Source organism: Artemia franciscana, chromosome 11 (genome assembly GCF_032884065.1).
Source record: "Artemia franciscana chromosome 11, ASM3288406v1, whole genome shotgun sequence".
In the NCBI taxonomy this organism is placed as follows: Eukaryota; Metazoa; Arthropoda; class Branchiopoda; order Anostraca; family Artemiidae; genus Artemia; species Artemia franciscana.
This window is the reverse complement of record NC_088873.1, coordinates 25,656,798-25,678,822: the sequence shown is the minus strand read 5'-3', so window position 1 is coordinate 25,678,822 and position 22,025 is coordinate 25,656,798. Positions and strand designations below refer to the sequence as shown.

Genomic DNA, 22,025 nt, shown 5'->3' with positions numbered 1-22,025 from the left:
TCAGGTTCGTTTGTACATACACTCCTTCCACCTCTCGTTCCCGGACGAGTCATCTTAAGTTCTAATGTATTGGCAAACCGTACAGCTTCGTTGAAAATAGAAACAAAAGATGTTGCAGCTTTTTTGCATTTATGTTGTTCTAGAAAGGACCGTCTTTACATGCCTGCAAGGAGCAGCCACATCGAAGTCGACCGATAGATGAGTCTTACCCAATGTAAGAGTCAGGCAGACTAGTTCTTTTGGCACATACAGAAACATCACAAACTGTTACTGATCCAGGGTACCGTGCAACTAGGACGCTTTTGCAGACTTTCTACATTGCTATTGTCCTCAGGAGCTTCGATAGAACATAAAATAGGTCGATATAGCTCAAGAAAACGCTTAACTGAACTGTGGTACTTCACCTATTTTGTTTTGCAGAGTCCAATCAAATTCTATTTTCACTATTCCGGTAGGCGTTCGTTTATTTTTCCTTTGATATTTTTTGCTCTGAGTGGAGAAGTACTGTATTAGTTTTAGAGTTACTATAAGGTTCCGAAGAATTGCTTAAAAACAAATAGAAGAAAAAACAAGGCTGAGAGTGTGTGCAATATAGTCCAAGTAAGGTGCCTGTGGGCATTATTCTCACGTAGCTGCCTGAACACCTTTTAGATGACCACTCATTGCTGCTTCTTCATCATAGCCTTGGCCAACCATCTTTTACACCCAAAGCCTTTCAAGAAAATGGTGGTTCGACGAAGCAAGACCCTGACCAGTTAAATTTTTAACCGAGTCAAAACTAAGAAAATCATCATGATGGTTTCCAGTAGAGGTGTAGTGGATGAAAATAGATTGCTGCTCAATATTGGAAACATCCTTCATGGCATTAGCAAGCCCCAAATTATATTTTTGACAATAGAGCATGTAGCAATCAAATCATTCTGATTCATTGGAAAAATTTATATGGCATTTTTGGCCACCGAGAACAGATGTTACGTTGGACTTCCGTTATCATGTTTTGCCCTCAGTCACAGAAGAGCTCGGAAATCACCATCATTATCAGGTGATTTTAGCTCCGTGGTTGAGGTGGAGCCTCAATCCTTATGTCAGACAGACAGACAGAGGTCAGACAGATCCAGCTGCCGAACCGAAATCCGAACCCTCTGACAAAGTCCATCAAAATGATCCATATAAATGGGGATAGAACGCAGTTGGCCTCAATTTTTGACGATTTTTCTTAGCCTGTGCCTTCTTTCTTGTTTCTAACCAATCGATAATGCCCATCTGCCTTTTCTCCCAAGCATAAGTGAAGTCCTTTGCAGTTATACTGCATTTTTTGTCAAACTTCGTTTGTTGGTGACTTTTGTAACATTCGTTTGCATCCTTCCGGTTTCTAAAGGGTTGCCTGCCAAGGTTGCCTAAGCACTGATGTTTACCTTTGCCAGATGTTTCGGATGAAAAAAGAATGGAAAATCTGCAAAAAGCTACGTCGATTGGTAGAGAATAGGACAGCCAGCTGAAACGAGTCAGCTAATTCAACTGAAATTTCAACTTTCTTTCCCAGATGCTGGAAAAGCATTAGACCTACTTGAAATCCAAGAACTGTGTAGCAAACAAAGTTTAGATAATATATCAATTGTTGCCAATTTATTTGAAAAGTGGGCAGTGTCGTTCGGAACTGACGAAGAAGATGTGGGCAGTGTCGTTCGACATCTGACGAAGAAGATGTTGCTGGTGTTTGTTGTAAACAGACTGTATGAACAGCGATTGAACGTGTAGGGTTCAGAAGCATTAGCAAATGGTTTAGTATCTTGCAAGCCTACAGGGAGAGTTGAACGGTCTGCAAAGGACTCACTAACGTCAGTATCAGAAATATCTATCCTGGTATTGCTTGTTTTGCTTGGGCACAAAACAAACTAGTGTCACAATTCTTTTCACATTATTAATGGCTCTTAAATCATATGAGACAAACTCACCGAAGAACCAATCCAATACTTTCTTGTAACCTCTTTGCTCGTATGAAAAACCAGTTTTTAAGGTTATATCTTTAAGACCAATTTATGAATCAGAGAAATATTACTCTGGGGGTGGTGGGATTCAAACCAAATAGCCCCTCTCTCGTAGATACAGCCCTGCTCTTACAAATAGTTTTAGATTTATAAATGTCCCCCATGTTTGATTTTTGGCTCAATTAAGAAGACACCTGTAAATATTTACCAATTACATTCAATAGCATAACCGCTAACTTTTAAGATTCTCTCGTGGGGGGAAGCCAATTTATTGCGAATGTTTGAACACATTAAAGAAAGAGCCAATCAAGGAATGTCCTCCTGGAAATAAGATATTTCCCTAGTTTAAAAATATATTGCTACTGAGCCATTTAAAAGCTAAATTCGTCAACTTTCAACTTTCATCGACTCTCAACTTTGTACACCCATTGGGAAACTGTCTTTCAACTTGTAATGAGTGGGGGCTATGAGACAAACAAACCAAAGCTAGAATAAAAGGTTGGCTATTGAATAATGAATAAAAAATTTTGAAGCGACTATGGCAAATTGTTACTCAAACGCCTTTCAAGATTCTCTCTATATAAATACGTAAACATCAAAGGTTAGATTATTTTTTCAGCCATATGGCTGTTGTAATGATTAGCATAATGAAGAATTTTTTCTTAATGTATCCTCCTGTTTGGGCTATGGAGTTAACTTGGTTGCCAAATAAGTGGCTCAATTATAAATCTTTCCTGGTAAAAGTAAACAAGAGTAGTTTTCCGCAAGCTCAGAAAGTTTATAAGATATGTGAATGAAAATTTCTAGAATGAATCCATTATGATAGAGTCCTGGGCAGGTGTTTACGAGTTTTGACATACAGTTTACACACTCCCCCTCAGAACATCAGCATCGGGTCCCCAAAGACTCTGTTAAAATTTTTAAAAGTGGATCTACCCTGCAAATTAGGGAATCGGAAAGTTTTTTGAGCTCTTCTATTCATTTCTTCTTTGCTGTTAAGGTTTGTAAGATTGTACAAAAATAGGTCCTAGTTTTGAAAAATCAAAAACTTGAATTTGCCTTTGAAACCAGGTCCAATACTGGGAATTTTTTCAAGGTAAAGATAGATAACGCTTCCCTCTTCGAAATATTTTTCTAGCCTTACAAGTAAGCAATATTTTTAGGTTATTATTTGAAAGCACCTATCTGTTGAATCATTTAGCATTGTTAAATGGTGCAAAATCACTTATATAATTTTACCCCTGTTTTTATACTCATTTCAGGCTAAATTAATCGATCGTCCCGTCCCGACGAATCGCATTGGAAGAAATCGAAATTTAGCAACAGCGTCTATATTTTCAAACTTACCTATTTATCAATTCCTTGCCGGTGCAGTAGCTGCCAGAGTAGATCTGAGAAATGGCGATCTGACTCTTTTGGCCCCCTCCGACTTGGCTCTTCATCGTCTTGAAATTTCTCTCCCTGCTTTGATTATACGTAACAGAGCCAGTGCTATTAAACTAATAAGGTAAGTGTTTATTCAACTGTTCAAATTTTCAGTTCAACTCTGGATGTCATTACTAAGTACTAAGGATGTCAAAATGAAAACATTTTTTGTCTTCTAGCTCCATCATAGGTCTATTCATAGCTTAAAACCGGGATTTTCCGCGATTTTTTTGGTTGGTTGTTATAAAATTATAAAAATAATTTGGTATGTGCAAAGTTTCCCCCTCGTTGACACGCCGAAACGTGAAAATAAATAAGTTTAAACTAATCCGGTAAATGACAATAATTTTCCTGTTTACAGAAGAAATTTAACGCCCGATGGACGGGTTCACCCAAGAAGCAATAAATCGATCTTCTAATGGATAATAGCATTTGAATGTATTGCAACTGATTTAGTTTTTTCTTTGGGTAACCGAAACAAAAATTAAGTTTAATTTTTGTGCTTTACAAGAAAAAAAAATCAAGCAACAAGAGTGGTATTTTTGGATCTCACATAATTTTGCTCGTTCTATCACTTTTTTTACGCAGTTTACTGCCAATTGATGGCAGTATTTGTCTTTTGCTAGAGCGGTCAGAAGAGTTACACTTTCTGGAGAAACATTATGATATATTTTTTCGCTTATTCTCTGTTAAATTATCACACATGTTTCTTATTTTTGAACAAGCCTAAAACTTAAAACGAACAGAAATTACTTCGTATATGAAAGGGGCTGCTTCCTCATCAACGCCCCGCTCTTTACGCTAAAGTTTTTTACCGTTTTAAAAAGCAGAGTTGAGAGAAAGAGTCAAAGTTTAGCGTAAAGAGCGAAGCGTTGATGAGGAAGCAGCCTCTTTCATATACGAAGTAATTTCTGTTGGTTTTAAGTTTTAATGTCGCTCCTTACTTTCAGCTAAAAAAATTTTTTTTTATTTAGTAATATTTAGAACTCGGGAAGCAACTCTTCATCGGGTGTGAAAATAACCATAATTTGGGACGTTAAATCTAAACAAAGGATGCCAAAGGATCATTAACATTCTTATTCTGGCTGTGCGTGGCAAAATAAAACTCTTCAGAAGGACTGCACGTAGGTTAGGACTGGCTGTTTTTTTTTTTTTTTTCGACTGACTGGCTTAGGATCTTGACCAGTCAGTAAATTTAAAAAGTCAAATTCTTTTTAATGGAAGTAAAGAAAGAAGTTGAAACATAAAACGAGTAGAAATTGTAGCTCCGCAGGCTGTTGAATATATATCCGTTAAACTATTGCAAATAAACCGACTAACGACGCCTCAATATGTTTATAGGATTATGCAAAGGTAAAACTTTACTGAAAACATAAAATCAACGCCGAAAAAACATATATGCTTTGTTTTCACACCGCAGAAAGATCCTAAAATACTGTAAATTTTTAATGTGCAAAAATCCTATATTGCTTCTTGTTTTAGTAATGTTGAAGGTCCTTTTTCGAACTTCGATTTTATTTTGCATTATTACAGTTATATATTCTGTTGAATCTCAATAGTAACAGTCATTTCTGAATCAGCGTTCTTTTTCCTACTACATCATTTCTTTAACAAAACGATTTGAATTTTCGGTTACTATGGGTCGTGGTTCCCTCTTTACTAGGCTCCAAGTAGAATTATAAAAATATGGAAAAGAGAGAATTAAAGAGAGACATGGAGGAAGGAGAGTGACAGGGAGAGGGAGAGGGGGGGGAGAGAGAGAAAAATAAAACTTTATCAGAATTACCCACGAAACTGTTGGTTCACCTGAAAATGGGGCCCATAAACCACATCAAAGGTTTTTCTTTGTCTAAAGTTTGAAACTTGAATCTGGTGTCTTGGTTTTTTACCTTTTTTTAGTTTTTTTAGTTTTTTTAGTTTTTTAGCTTTTTTATTTTATTTATTAGTTTTTAGTTTTTTTTGTAGTTTTTGCCTTTTTTTAGTTTTTCAGTTTTTTTTTTAGTTTTTAGGTTTTTAACTTTTTTAGCCTAACCAGGATTTGAACCTGGGACCTTCATTCTCCGTTCTGACACCCTCTCTCACCGAGTGACTACTCCAGCATGTTCATTTTGGTGTTTTAAATGGTATATTATTAACCAAATTAATGTGTTTTACAATATACTAAGCATCGTCATAACAAAAATGACGACAACTAATTTCATGACGTCAGCCGACACAGAAACATGACGTCACCTGATCCACAGACAGACAACTTATTTTTATATAGATAGATATATATATATATATATATATATATATATATATATATATATATATATATATATATATATATATATATATATCAGTTAAAGTTATTTTTACCAGTACAGACCAACTGGATTTGAAATATTTCTGATCAGGCCGAAAAATTGACCAGACCTAAAAATTGATTTGACGTCTAAAAATTGACTCAAAAAATGTGTTTCTCTAAAAGGCTTGACAATTATTCCGTAACTCCTTGAGCCAAGTGGATCCCGAAGCATAAAAATATTGAAAATAAATTTAGTTATTTTTTTATATATTGATTAAGGACACCTAAAAATATAAAATTATTCGTCTCTATTCGGCATAAAACCTTGATGGGATGCACAATGGGCAAAAGAGCCTTCAATGAGCAATCTTAAAATCTTAAGTCAAATAATAGGACAAGCTTACAAACAGAAATTACTATAAACGAATAAATGGAACGCAAAACGAGCAGAAATTAAAATGTATAACCAAGTCAAAATCAAAACGAATAGGATTTATCAGAAACAAATTGGGGGGGGGGGAATACCCTTCAAAGCTCTCAAATTTTTTTATATATTGCTTAAGGACACCTAAAAATCTAAAATTATTCGTCTCTATTCGGCATAAAACTTTGATGGGATGCACAATGGGCAAAAGAGCCTTCAATGAGCAATCTTAAAATCTTAAGTCAAATAATAGGACAAGCTTACAAACAGAAATTACTATAAACGAATAAATGGAACGCAAAACGAGCAGAAATTAAAATGTATAACTAAGTCAAAATCAAAACGATTAGGATTTATCAGAAAAAAATGGGGGGAACACCCTTCAAAGCTCTCAAAAACTAAAGTATTATTGGTGTTTGATTGAAAACGAATTAATTTTTGCTTTTCTTTGTCATAGTCTAAACAAAAATGACAAACAAAATGCTAATCATGTTTGCAGGAACGAAAATATGATTTATTAGAAATAATAAATTCGTGCTTTTCAAAGTAACTTTCACCATTTGAAACCGGCAGATATTTTGTCAATACGCTTCCTTTTGATTTTACTTCATTCCAGTGTACGGGAAATGGGTTTTTAAATAACACTTTTAAGGAATCAGTTTATAATTTTCTAAGCATTCCGTTTAGTTTTCTAAAGCCCAATTTTTAAGTGGTGAATCCACATATTGTTTGGTAATTGCTTTCTTTGTGTTTGAAAAGACTATATCTAGAATTCGGAAAGCAAAAATACAATTTTATTGCATATTAGATTAGCGCAACTACATTGATTGTTTAAAGTATAACAATAAAAAATATTCTATTAGGCTTAAATAGTTTTAGCTATGAGATGCTATAATAACTCGCTGCAGCACCAAGCCACCTGAGGCCAACACAGTTGCGCACACTCCTCTTCCACCCAATCTGTTTCAAGCCTCCTTCTTTACGACCTCCTAAAAAGATTTCCCCCCTTACAATTTCTTCCCAATCAATTCAGGGAAGACCTGCTTTTTGTTTCATCCAAGACGACTGCCCAATCTTTTGCACTCTGTCATCCTTCATCCACAGAACGCGTCCTTGACATCTCAGCCTTTCTCACATTATAGCCGCGGAAAGTGGGATAGCATCATATTTTTCGTACAGCTTACTGTTTGAAAGACGATCAGTCAAACGGGTTTTCAAAACAATCCGTAGACCATTCTTCTGGGAAACGTCTGTTAAATCCTTCAATCTTTCAGAGGCTCACGTTTCAGAAAACTACTTGACCACTAATTCAAGGAGTGGGGACCTCATTTTTATGTGTGGTAATTTTTCATTGCATTTCTCTCCAAGCCTATAAACCAGAGTTTTGCTGGTTCAGACCGCTTCTAGACTCACTTTAGTTCCACTAACTTTTTAGGGTTGGTTCTATTATGATTTTTTCTGCTTGTACTCTTTCATTACAACAAAATGCAATGAACCAATGTGTCTATTCAAGCTTTAAGTCTGTTGAAATATTACAAATAACGCTTCATGTTTTTATTCAATTACAACGAAATGTTTTTTCTATTTGGATTTTCTTTTATATATTTTTTCCAAGGATCGCCAAGCAATGTGAAGCTATTTTTGTTCTCTACTTTTGTTAAGGTTTTTTAGATTTAGATTTTTTTTCTATTTTAACATAATGCTGTCTCTACTTCAAGGAACCATGTCATAACTGGTAGTGTCACAATGCGAGATGGTGTCAAGGCCGGAGCTTTGGCGTCGATTGAGGGTCATGAATTAAGTTTTGAAGGTGAAGATGGCACATACAGTGTGAACGGTGTTCCTGTCTTAACACCAGATGTTGTCCTCAGCAACGGCGTAATACATGTTATAGATGGGGTATTGATCCCTGATGATGAATCTATGGACTTAGAACTTGAACACGATATACGAAACAAAGATACAGATGTAGTTGCAGCCGAAATCGAATCAATTTTACAGGATTTTTTCCCGCACTCGAATGTTGGTTCATCCACCGAAGAAATAACAACAAACGGCCAAACAATGCCAACAATTGAAATGAATTTAGATGACGAAAATATTGAGCCACTTCCTCCGATGTTAAAATCAAATTCTTTCCCAAGTGTTTTTTCTATGTTAGAAACGGATTTTAAAACTATTGAAGAATATATTCCTGGTATGACGATCCCTCAGCCGAGTGGAGAACCTATTTTTGTTGGAATGAGAGCTCAGAAAAAGAAGCCTACAAAGTAAGTCTCTTTTTTATATAGGAATATTTCAAAAAACTAATCAACAAACAATAATCGACAGAATCAGTCCTATGAGGCAGGATATTATGGGAGAAATTTGTTGATAAGTTTTCAGTCTCGAATCTTGTGTAATATCTTCAACAATCTTATATTTATCCCAAGACGCAAAAACGTACCCACAACAATTTATTGTTGAATTAGAATCACGGCCAACATTTTTTTTCTGGATTAAAAAGAATAATTTTCTTCTCAATAAAACCCGGCCCTTGTCTCTCCCTAAAATTTGTTAAAAATTTTCTTTTTTACAGTAGTTACCAACCGATCGAAAACTAATTAAATTTTACTTGTTATATGTATTCATGCATTAAGTTCATAGGCTTATTTATTTTTGTTGAGTACCCTAGTTTTTGCAGCAAAATCATTGCTGGGGGACTAAAGGGATATAAGTTATGTTCTCAGTATTTTGTGGAGAGTCAAATTTTCATCAAATTTCCTAGAAGCTTTCTTTGAAACCTTTGAAAGTTTTTTTCTTTCTTTTCTAGACGCACTGAATTCCAAACATGTTTAGGCCATTTCTGTTTTAAAAAATTCACGCCTACTAATTTAAAAATCAAACATTTCAACGAAAAAATGAGCTTAATTTGCAACTGGTTGAATATGCCAGTAAAACATGATTACATTTTTCTAGTTCAAAAGTTTATTCTTATTTTTTCTAACCTTTACATCAGTGAACTAACGAATAGATCAAACATCGCATATTCTATTTATTTATTTGCTCATCTAGATTAAAAATAGAGCTGGTGAATATTCATAAGCTGCCGCTCCATGACTGATTTATAGCACAAAATAGTCCCACATAGTATCTCTATAAAGTACAAAGGACAGTGAAAATGAAATCTTACTGTTTGAATTGCTTAAGTGGAAGCTTACAAAACCATATGTATCGCAAAAATTAGAAGAAAATGAACAGTATTGACAAAAATGTGGTACTGCCCGAAAAACTTAAAAAATGTTAAACAAGCATAAGATTAATATCGGAAAACTGCTGATTCTAAACTACTGGTATGAATACAGCTAAGCTGGGCCCAGGGAGCAAATGCTGTTATTTCAATGTCCTTGTACTCTTGTAGTAATTTGATGGCAAGACCCACTAATTGTTATATTTAGAATGGGGAGAACAACTTATTTTAAATTTATCCTTAGAAGTCAGACTTTTGAAGAAGCTAAAGAAATAAATAGGCAAAAAACCATTCAGAGTCTTATTTAAACATATAAAAGCCGGATGCATTTGGCTGGCTGACATTGATATTCATACTAGAAGCGTTTTTTGGAGTCACCGTCGCCAATGGTTTCCTGGTTGAAGGCTGGGGTCAGTATCCAATCAAAAAAGGCCTTAGAACCCCGGCGTGTATTTTGATGTCCTTGGTACTTTAACAGTTGGACAGAAAATACGAACAGTTGAATATACACTTACCTTATGAGTCTAGTGGCACTAGCTCTATTACGGTTAATCAAAGCGAGGAGAAAAATTTTGAAACGATGAAGAGCCAAATCAGAGGGAGTCAGAAGAGTCAGGCTGCCATTTCTATGATCTACACTGGCCGTTACTGCGCCAATAAGGAATTGATAAAAGTATTAAGGATCAGTGTACCTACAAACAGAGGACAGGGGACCTATAGGAAATATTGCCCCTGACTGTTTTCACCTACATTTACCTTTTTGCTACCGAAAATTTCGCTTATATTTTCGAGGTTTTTGTAAATATAGGCTAATAAACTTTCTTTGATGACGATATTGGTCATAATTTGCCAAAAATTGCATTTGAATATTGTGTTACATTTACTTTAGTTGTGTGCAAATTTGCTTAGGAAGTTTTCTAAAAAGTACTGATCACATCAGCTCAAGTTCGTTTAATAATTTTTAAAGGATAAAGAAAACAGTGTTATTTCAAAATATTCAAGGAGAGGCAAAAAACTATTTTTTTGGCTGGTCTACCCTAGTTGAGGGATCAGATATGACCATTCATCAATTTTTTTTCTAATTGATGGAGGGCCTGTATCTAGTTTTTGTTTCCAATATTTCATCTGGTATTATCTTCCATGTCAAATAAAATATTAACTGTCAGAACCAACATGGCTGCTTCTAGAGTGTCATCTTTGTAATTGCTTGAACAATTTATTTTACACAATTCTGTCAACTAATTCCTTTAAACAAGCAAAAGCATAAAACAAAAGTACATAAAACTAGCTGGGCATAGTCAATGTGAAGCCTCTTTTTGTTACAGAATTATTGCTCCTACGACTCGAGCTCCATTTAATTTTGACTACTATGATGATGGTGCAGAAGAAATATCAGGTGAAGACTTCAAGCCTATTGGTCCTCCTGGTAGTGAGATACGTTTTGGAAAAGAGACTGAAAAGTAAGTTCTTTAAAATTATACGAAAAAAAAGAGAAAACGACTTTAGCTTTGATTACAAAATATTTGCTAGTAATTATTTTTACTGCATTATTGCACATTTAAAAACAAATAATATCCATTAAATAATAAATATTCAAGTAGGAATATATATATATATATATATATATATATATATATATATATATATATATATATATATATATATATATATATATATATATATATATATATATATATATATATATAGTAAACATTGAAGTTTTCCCTTATTCATTGCAACTGCAAGAAGTATGGCTGTGAAATAATGAGAAAAATCTTAAGCTTTCATATCATATATAGGAGCTCCATTTTTCATTTGAGGCATTAACATAATTCATGTAATGTTATATCACAGCCTAATCAATAATAACAATCAATAGTGGTCCTTTTGTATAAATCTTTGTTAACCTAAAATATTCTTTTAGTATCTGGCAGATGAGGTGGTCATGGGCCATTTAATGAACGATGATGTGTTTCGTACTTGAATAATTATATTTTGATTCTGAATAATGTTCAGATGATTCTGATATATGATTCCGATTCTGAATAATATTATTTAGTTGATAATGTTTTCTTTACCTTAGTATTTCATTTGGACGTGGAATAAGCTAATGTTCATTTTTTTTTGACGTCCTTCAAGACTCAGGACTGCACCAAACTTAGTGCCTAATATACCACCAGCCGACTTCTTTTTATCTAAGATATTTTTGCTCAATGGTGTCAATTGGGGAATGGATATATATCCTCCTAGATTCCTCCTCTCTAGATTTAAAAAATATCTTTTTTCATGTTTCGTTAAATATTACCTTTTTTGGAATTTTATCGAATAAATTGAGGGAAAAAATTGCCCCTAAGGCCATATCCAGGGGGATTAGGGGGTTTGAACTAGCCCTCCTCCCTCCCCTCCACTGAAATATTTGTCTGAATCGTAAAACCGAACAAAAATGAATTTATTATGCGTTTTTGAATTTTTTTGTACCCCCTACCCCCCAAGAAAATCCTGGATACGGCCTTGATTGCTCCCCTTGATTTTGAAAAAACATAAACCTTCAGTTTCCGTGAATTGACGCCACTGCTTTTTCGAGGATTGTGTCCGTTAAATTGGTGAAAGCTTCTTTAATCATGTTTTAGTTTGTGTCTAAATTTAAACACTGTACTGCTAGAGAATTAGCTGAATCAATTTTTTTGTGAGTGTTTCTTCGTTTGTTTGTATGAGTTGCTTGTTGTTGTTGTCTTAAAGCTGCTGCTGTTGGATTATATTTCAAAATTCTATCTTATGATAGATTTTTTTTTCATACGATTGTGTTTGTGCAATGTTCCGTGTCACTGCAGTCATATAGGTGTATTTACGTGTCTATATTGGGGGGGGGGGAGGAGGAGGGGGTGTCTTCGCGCATGTGCTCATACATGTGAACAAATATTGATGAGCTGCTGGATGCTTTGCTTCTGACTATGATTAAGTGGCAGAAACATTACAAGAAACACTTACAAGAAAAATGTTGTGTTTATTCATTTGTAAGAACAGGAGAAAAAATATTTCATCCCCTTCTTTAAACATAATATTTTAAGTCCCCTTATCTCACCAAAATCTTTCTTGTTTATCCTTAAAGTTTCAGTATAGTCCCCTTGTCCATGAAACAAAACAGGGTATAGTTACCAAACTACTCACAAAATTCACAATATCTATTGAAAGCTACTCACTACGTAACACCTGATTAAACCGTATAGAAAACTTGCTTGCCTTCAGCTATGAAAAAAGAAAAAAAAACGAAAAAGCATATTCTTTTTGATTGTTGGAAGCCAACTAAGAGAGTGTAAAACTTATCCTGAGATGAATACAATTAAGGTAATATGATCCTGTCACTCTTTTCAGAGTAGGGAGGGGTTTAATGTTACAGAGGCTTATCAATTATATAATAAAGATAACTCTTTTTCTATTTAGACTCGTTGAAGATCCTGAAGCAAGAGGAAACGATCTATTGGAGCCACTGAACCAGATAGATGAATTCGCTGAAAGTTTTCAGTTGTCTGAAGAAACATTGGCGGGTGTCCTTAGAAAAAACAGATGCACTAAAATGCTTAACTTACTTGAAAAGGCTAACTTACTATCGAAGTTTGAGAGTAAAGGTGAAATTTTTTGTTCTTAATGTGCTTTATTTGTTAAATCTAATTTTAGATATCAAAAGACGGAGATGCAGGCCCTTTTATCGCTCACGCTTCATAAACTATCTCATAGATTTTGGTCTTTTAAGACATAAGTTGTTCATAATTTTGAAGGATGCGTAGATCCACTTAATAAAAAAAAAATACATGCTAAAACTTTCTAAAAGGTACTTAATCTATTGTTTTACTCAGCCAATTTTTTTAAGTCGCGTTGTACCATCCAATTTTTTTTTTAAAGTCCTATTACAAAGCGTCTTTTGTTTAACTGTTTTATTTGATAGAATCTGCAAAAAAAACCTGGTAAATGTTTACTTTCGTCAAAGTGCTCTAAAGTGCGTATTACTGCATATAGCAGGATTCTGACGATCACATATTGTTTTCTTGTCATTATTGGAGAAGCGCATTCATTTCTGATTGACCCGCCTCCTCCATGCGGCAAATTAAAAATGCATAAAGTGGGCTTGCTTACAGGTAACATTATCTTTAGAGCGAAGCATATTAGTCCATGAGCCCCTCGGGCAGCGGAGCGAGGTCTGTATTCTATATTTATTCAACAAAGAGTGATAAAAAAAAACCTATCAAACCTGATTTATCAAATAAATGTAGAATGCAAACCTCACCTCGCTGCCCGCGGGGCTCATGGACTAGTATGCTTCGCTCTATAGGTAATGTTACCTGTAGGCAAGCCCACTTTACGTATTTTTAGTTTGCCCCATGGAGGTGGAGGGTCAAACAGAAATGGATGTGCTTCTAGAATTAGCATTTCTAAGTGCTCTGAACTGGAAACTATGCTGTGAAGCAGCATAGTTTCTAGCTTAGAGCAATTGTAACGAAAGTAAACAATTACCAAAATCGTATATTATGAAACTTTGTCCGGTTGGATTTATATTTGGAGAATAAAACGATCTTGAAAGGCAATGGCGTTTTCAGGGTTTGTGTACATCCAGCATCAACACTTAAGAATTAATAGAAAGAAGAGAGTAATAAAGAAAAGAGTAAAGGAGAGGGAGAGAAGCAAAAAAAAAAATCAAATTTCTTAAACCGTGTTAAATCTTTTTTTTTAATTATCAGATATTATCAGTTGCGGAATAATCCCCCAGAATGCAATCCCTAACAGAAGATTCTTCACAACTGATGCATAGGGTCTATAGCCAATGTATTAGAATAATTATTTGAATATTTTTCACAATAATGGTGTGAAATCATTCTTTATAAAACTAAAATTAATTAAAAGCAACATTTTATATTTTACCATGACGCAAAAATAAAACTGTGTTCTTGATGGAAATTAATATTGGATTGATAACGAAAGAAACATAGCTTAAATAACGATTTTCGAAACTGTGAATAAAAAAAAACAAACAAATACAAAACACGTTACTTCTTCCGTATAGCCTAGTAATGGATGTAATCTGAAGATGAAAATCCGAAGAGTGTAGTATATCTTTCATCAATGATATCAGATGGAAGACTGAGAAAAGTGCAGATTTTCTCTCTCATTTTCTTTTAACTATCAACTATCTGTCAATTAAGTACAAGATTTATTAAATTCAAGTCTTTTAAGCTTTTATGTAAGACTTTACCACAGACTATGCAAAGCTTGAAATTCTGTAACAAGAATATTGATGCAATTTATAAACGGTTTTTCTTTTCTTGCCCTATGTTAATCGTTTTCTTACTTCTTACCCTTTTGTATTGTTATTACAGGACCGTACACGGTATTTGCCCCCAGTGATGAAGCATTTCAAAAGCTGCCTAGCGAAAGAGTTGAAGAATTAAATCTACGGCCAATGCTGTTGAGACGACTGCTCCTTTTCCACATTGTTACGCAGGAAAACCAGGAGGACATTCAAGTGGGAAATGATGTTCTATTTGAGACAATGGAAGGATCTCCAATTAGGTTTAATATATACGACGGGGTACGCAAAACTACTTTTCTCTACTTCTCTCTAATTAAAAAACGATCTAAGAACTAAATAATTATTTTTCATAAGAATTCATCACTTCCAAAATACAAAAAAGAAATACTTCTTTTGCCATAACAGTTCTCTATTTCTTTCAGACAAGCGTTGGAACCGTTCCTGTGATGGGCGTGGTGAACAAAGTAGATTTAAGAAAATTGGAACTTTGGTACTTTAGCGTGAATCGCATAGGAAATTGAAACTAGTAGCAATATAGAAAGCTCAAATTTACAGACAAGACTCTTAGGATATTGATAATAGTAATAAAAAAACAAGACATTCCAAGCCTCAAAGACATATTTAATCAGCGTCGATTAAAAGTTCTTAGATTTGGTTTTTCATTTTCTCTCATAGTGATTTGTGTTTCATCATACCACATACGGAAGGATAGATTTAACGTTGTTTTCCCCCAAGAAATGATAAGGTTTTAACCTTCTCGTTGGAATTTTCATTGGAAGTAGCCAGGGCCTGATTTATTCCCAAAGCCGTATCCAGTGGGGGGGGCTAGAGGGGTTTGAACCCCCATCTCCGAAATGTTTTTCGACTCCTAAAGAGGTAACTAAAATGGATATAAACAAATTTTGATGCGATTTTTAAAGTTTTTTTGTACCCCCCCCCCAGAAAAAAAATCTTTTTGTCCCCCCTCCTAAAAAAAATCCTGTATACGACCATGTATATTTTTAATAAATTTTCGGCCAAATATAGTCCAATAAATAGTATAAACAGTTATAATGTATACAGTATTTATAGTCCAACATTTTTCAATTTTCCAGGGACATGGTCGTTTGGACCATTCTCAGGTAAAATTCTTCCAATGACATTCTTTTTCAGTGTTACTGGTTTTGTAAAATCATGTATAAATCAAACAGAAAAAAATCAATGAACGGTCATCCCGTTTCAATTTTAAAGTAATTGATCAATCATAAATTGAATAAAACTCTCACACTACAGCGTGTATTGCATATGTGTATACTATTTCTAGTTCATGTCCAAGGTGTCCGAGAATATGTTATCGCCTTGAATACAATCATAATTTAAATTTGATAAAACTCATACTAAGCCAATACACATTTTTACCTTCTTAAAATGAAATTCGATGCCCTTTCAGTCATAATCTGCTGAATAAATTTACAAATTGCTAGATAGACGTATCAACCGAGAAAGACTTAAAATTGCAAATCAACAATGTCGAAAAAACCTTATGCTACCAGATAAACATCGCATAGTTGAAAGACTGACTAAAAATGCTGACATTATTATGATAATATATTATGATGATTATGATGATAAACATGCTGCTAGGCATTTTATAAATTTGATAAACACCAGATTTGAAAGGTCGTATCACGGATCAACTTTGGTCCACAAATCATACAGAGTGGATCGTTGTACGATCTGGTCCAATTAAAATTGAGCTTGCCTGCTGTATCGACGATTAGCTGTTGGTGGGAGTTAGGGTATTTCGAGAGGCTTTTATGATTCTCCAATCATACGAATTGTGAGTCTTTCTATGATTACAGTTCAATAAGGGTGTTTCATAGATAAGAATATTTGGAGGTGTCTGATTCAGCATCAAAGCATCAAATGTTACTTTTTTCTTGAGGGGTACACTATTTCACGAGTTTATAAAAACAAAACCCCATAATCTGTTGGAACTCGGAAAAGAGATTCAACGGGTTCTCAGAGATTCAAAGTTGATGGGGAAGTGTGTGAGTGAGTGATGGCTTATTTTATGGACATAATACGTGGGGCTAGCATGGGGGGTCATATGCCTGATATTGTGTTTCAAGTATTATCTCAATATCTCCTTAAGAGAATGGTTTGTTTTGTTTGATTTTTTTTTTCAAATAAATAAATTCGATTTGTAGTAGATCAAAATCTGGCGTTCTTTTTGAGACACCCTTAATATTTTCGCTTATTTTCCTGCCTTTCTGCTTGTTTTTAATCTTTTAACATGTTATGACTCATTTATATATTCAATTTTTTTTTGTCAAATTTGATAAAATGAAGTTTTGGATAGTTATCAATTAATGATTTATTCATAATGTTTTCATCCTATTTTTTTTTTCATCTCTGAAATTCGAATTTGGCCCTCAGGGGTTCGTGTTAACGATCTTTTGGAATAAATATCTTATCGTGTCAACAAAATAGTGTTAGAGCTGAAAGGAATAAACTGGCTTTTCTAAGAATTTACTTTATTTTTCTTTCACGCTTCAGAATAATTGATGTTTAGGCCCTAAGACGGTCCACTTTCTTTTTAATTAGTCCGAGTGCACAAAATGGATTTTGTCAGTTTTATTTTTATGTAATAGAAACTCCAGTAAGATATTTTTGTTGTTTTTACTTCTATAACGTTTTTACTCTTCAGTATATACGCCATTTATTTCTAGATACGCTGTTCCTGTAGGAATTAACTATTCTCTTACTTTAAGATTGCATTATGTAGTAATCACTCCGCAGAATTCCAATGGATGCTCAAAACCGTGTTTACATGTATTGTACAACATAGTAACAAGAATAAGTAGTAACATATATATTCTCTTATTCTTACTCCAATTATTACAAGAATACCTCACTCGTACACTCCTTATTCTTACTTCTAATTTTCAGCCTACGATTTCCATCAAATAGGCTTTGGTCATTACAAAAATAGCATCATTTCAATCATCTATTGTGATTACTCTTGAATAGTGACAACTTTGCTCTGTATTCAGTCCAAATCAAAGTATAAATATCTTACTGTAAAGCAAATTTGTTTCAGACATGGGACACATCACAGCACTCAAAGGGTAATTTCCCTTTGAGTTTCAGCGCACAATGCTACATAACTATTAATAACTATTGACCATTGTTCACGCGTAAAGGCGGAATCACAAAGATAGGTGCGAGGTCAATGTGTCCAAAAATCTTTAATGGAAAAGATTAAGAATTTTCATAAGAGAGAAAACTCGATTCCATCTCTGAGAAAAAAAAAACAATATATCTACGCTTACCCAAGAAAAACGCAAAGAAAACTGCACAAAGTTAAATAAACTAATTTAGTGTATTTGTTTTTTTAACTCTTGATTTACTTTTCTTTACATGGGGTGTCTAAACAGCTGCTCTGAATAAAACTGTGTAATAATTATATTCTTAATTGTATTAAGAATATACTTAATTTTATATTTTTAATGGTTTTAAAAAGCAAAATTGTGGCAAAGAGTCAAACTTTAGCGTAAAGAGTGAGGGATTGCGGAGGGGACAACCCATTTCATATACGGAGTAATTTCTGTTCGTTTTAAATTTTAATGTCGCTCCTTACTTTCAGTTAAAAAAAACTAGTTTTTTTATGTAATTTCTGAACGTTTCTGAATTAATGCATGTTTGATTTTGGCTCTCCACATATAAATTATTAAAATGAAATTTGCATATTAAATCCTTTTTTGGCTAAATGGCTTTCTCTTAGTTTTGATCAGACGATTTTGAGAAATAAGGGATGGAGAAGGAGGCCTAGTTGCCATTTTCGGTTACATAAAAAGGCAACTATAAATTTTAATTTTTAACGAATTTTTTTATTAGTAAAAAATATGCGTAACTTAAGAATTAACTTACATTACAAACTTTTGCATTCTTTAATTTTTATTATGTATATGAGGGGGTTTGTACCCTCGTTAATACCTCGTTCTTTACACTAAATCGTAAGTTTTGTCCCAATTCTTTAAGAGTGACCCCTGAATCAAAAAGGCCGTAGAATAAATAGTTGAAATTACTAAAAATATTATAGCATAAAGAGCGAGGTATTTATCTCCTCCTAAATACCTCGCTCTTTGTGCTAAAGTATTTTTAGAACCCCTCATATGCGTAATAATCTCTGTTCGTTTTAAGTTCATAGCCCCTTCCCCTCAACCTCCAACCCAAAACCAAAAAAAAAATCCCCTGAAAACGACTGTACACTTCCCAATAACCATTATTATATGTAAACACTGGTCGAAGTTTGTAACTTGCAGCCCCTCCCCTAGGGACTGTGGGGGAATATTCCCAAAGACATAGTTATTATGGTTTTTAACTATTCGGAACAAATGGCTATCTCAAAATTTGATCTGTTGACTTTGGAGGAAAAATGAGCGTGGGAGGGGGCCTAGGTGCCCTCCCATTTTTTCGGTCACTTAAAAAGGGCACTAGAACTTTTCTTTTCCGTTAGAATGAGCCCTCTTGCAACATTCTAGGACCACTTGGTCGATACGATGACCCCTGGGGATAAGAAAAAACACAAAAACAAATGAACACGCACCCGTGATTTGTCTTCTGGCAAAAAATATGAAATTCCACATTTTTGTAGATAGGAGCTTGAAAATTTTGCTAGAGGGTTCTCTGATACGCCGAATGCGATGGTGTGAGTTTCGTTAAGATCCTGTGACTTTTAGGGGGTGTTTTCCCCTATTTTATCAAATAATTTTTTCGAATTACTTCAGTACTGTAACTGTTAAAAGAACTGTTTAATGTTTGAAACACAATGAAAATTAAACTAACACTTTAATTGAAAATTAAAAAGTAAGACAGAAAGACAAATAAAACGTAAATCTCACATAAACCGTTTCAACCACAGAAATAATTTGCTAAAATGAATAAAGCACCTTTATGGAAGGATATGAATCATCGACAAGAGGAATTATCAACTTTTTGTAGCAAAATGCAATTTTCTATCTAAGGCAAAAAAAATATAAACCGCAAAATATAAATAAAATACTATGAAAAATTAAGCTAAATTCTGAGTTGAAAGTTGAAAAGTAAAAAACTCATGCAAATGAATTACTGTTCCATCCGCACAAAGAATGCACTAAAATTTAAAAAAATGGCAAAAAAGATTTAGCCTATATTATAAAAAAATGTCAAACATTATTCAACTAAACTTGGAACACAATTTTCAGGTTGTCCTGGTAAATGGCGTAAGAATTTCAAAGACTGACCTAGATTTTAAAAATGGCGTCGTCCATATTTTGGATCAGATTATCTTTCCTCCTCTTGGCAATGTGGCTGTAACTATGAAGGATAGAGATTTTGATGCCAAGAAATTTCTAGATGCATTTGATATGCAAACCATCAACATCCTTGAAGGAGGTGAGAATTATTTTTAACGCTTTTCTGCATTTACTATTGTAGGCAGCTGTTTGTCCCTGTAAAAACTACCCAGCAGCTGAAACGTTGTTTTGACCCCCTATGTGCAAGCAACGGCTCTGGAGCATCTTTACCCTTTTATCTTATCTTAGGCAGCCCGATGCTGGATTCAGCATAGTCACCAATCTCTTCTGTTTTTATAGATGTTCCTCATTCTGTATGAATTTTAAGCAAAGTCCTTTCTAAAATTAAACTATCTTAAACATAGCTGCTATTTTGTAACTATTTTAAAGTTTTTGCATCTGTAGTGTTATGTAGTGTCTTTGCATCTGTACTATTCGGGTTCTGTACTAAAGGGTTCGATAGGTCAGACAGAATAAAGGCAACCTAAATGCTTTCACATACTTTGACTTCACAGAAGATGCAGGTTTTTTTTCTTGGTACGTCTCTGGAACTTCGGAAACTTGTCAATGATGTTTCTTGCACATTGAATTGAGCAGGCCTCATGATCAGCAAACCTGGAAAAAACAACAACAAAGTGATACAAAAAACAAAACATAAATGCAAAAAAAAAACACCCCGAATGACGCAGATACTGAACTGGAGGGTAGAGCAAATTATTCCTTAGAGGAGTTCTACTGCCTCGGCCCCATCTTAATTTCTAGACGATGTGCAAAGAATAAGATTGCATCGATAGCAAGATAAATGTGACGTGAATGCAGAAGTATGAAGAAGTCCTTTGGAGGAGGCAAGAGATCAGCTTAAAAATAAGATGGACGTGAAAGAGGCAACAGTCCGATCTATTTTGTGCTGTACCCATGAACCTGACCTCTAAAGACCGAAGAAACTCGATTTTTGGAAGCATTTGACCCTCATTGCATGGGGCATATTCTACGGGTTTGCCAATGGTCATCCAATTAAAAGGATTTTTTATCCTTTTTGTCCGTGAGCCAACGCCAAGGATCCAGATTAGCGTTCGTGAATATGTGTTTATGGACTGAAAATTCTTATTTCTCCAGAGAGATCAGGCAGGATTGTTTCTCGAATGAGAACAGGGCTAATTGACAAAAAGTCTGGAAATAATGCAGAAAATCCTGCTCATTTTTCCCGCTAGGTGACTGGTGTCTTATAAATGATAAGAAAAACTTTATTAAAAGTGAGCTATCCTCCTAGAAAGAAGAATAAGGGAGGAGCAATATAGATAAATAATTTCTTCAAGAATGGGCTGGCGTGCTACGCATAAATTGAACATCTAATTTTAACACTTTTTTTTAGAATTGCATATGTCAATGATCCGATGAATCTGAAATTATTGCCAAATATGTGTATTTTAAGAGGATACCTCGAATGTATTCGTTAAAATACCGATTACTGAAACTAAATGATTCTTAAAACAGAATAAAATAATAGTTTAGTCCTTTTATTTGATAGTAAAAAACAAATACAAAAATTTCTGGATATTCTGAAGACATAGTCAGTCATCATCATCAGCAGAAATACTGAAGTATTACAATTAACACAAAAAAAAATTATGGAAAAAAAAATAACAACTTGTGGGTCACAGAATATTACCGGTCTATTGGCTTAGAAGGTTCATTAACTTGGTTCATTGAAAGTCTTAAGTTCCTTAATCTTGATTAAATTTATCTTGAATTCTTAATAAAGTTGGCACTATCTTCTTCTACCTCTAATTGCAAACGAAATGTTGCTGAATTTATAGTTATAACATTTTTATCTATCATTTCCATATCACTATCACTCTTCTTTATCATATCACTTTTATTTGATTTGTCAAAGAAAGGCAGTGAGGTATGGAGAAAAATTTAAATCAGGATTTTTAGGCTTAGAAATGCAAATGACAAATCATTGAACCCCTTACTGATTCAAAACCCCAGTCTCACTTGTAGCTTAAGCTAATAACAAGGGTAAACGTAACTTTATCAAATTATAAA

At 34.1% G+C, this 22,025-nt stretch overlaps 1 protein-coding gene across 1 annotated transcript in view; it reads left to right on the top strand.

Moving 5' to 3' along the window:
- Positions 1 to 22,025, top strand: part of LOC136033013 (uncharacterized) — a 57,354-nt gene that overhangs the window by 19,552 nt on the left and 15,777 nt on the right. Inside the window, exons 5-10 of the mRNA XM_065713552.1 lie at positions 3,251 to 3,495; positions 7,846 to 8,397; positions 10,682 to 10,816; positions 12,798 to 12,982; positions 14,726 to 14,937; positions 19,887 to 20,076. Of these exons, the coding sequence (XP_065569624.1) occupies positions 3,251 to 3,495; positions 7,846 to 8,397; positions 10,682 to 10,816; positions 12,798 to 12,982; positions 14,726 to 14,937; positions 19,887 to 20,076 (1,519 nt within the window). The remainder of the gene's footprint in view (positions 1 to 3,250; positions 3,496 to 7,845; positions 8,398 to 10,681; positions 10,817 to 12,797; positions 12,983 to 14,725; positions 14,938 to 19,886; positions 20,077 to 22,025) is intronic.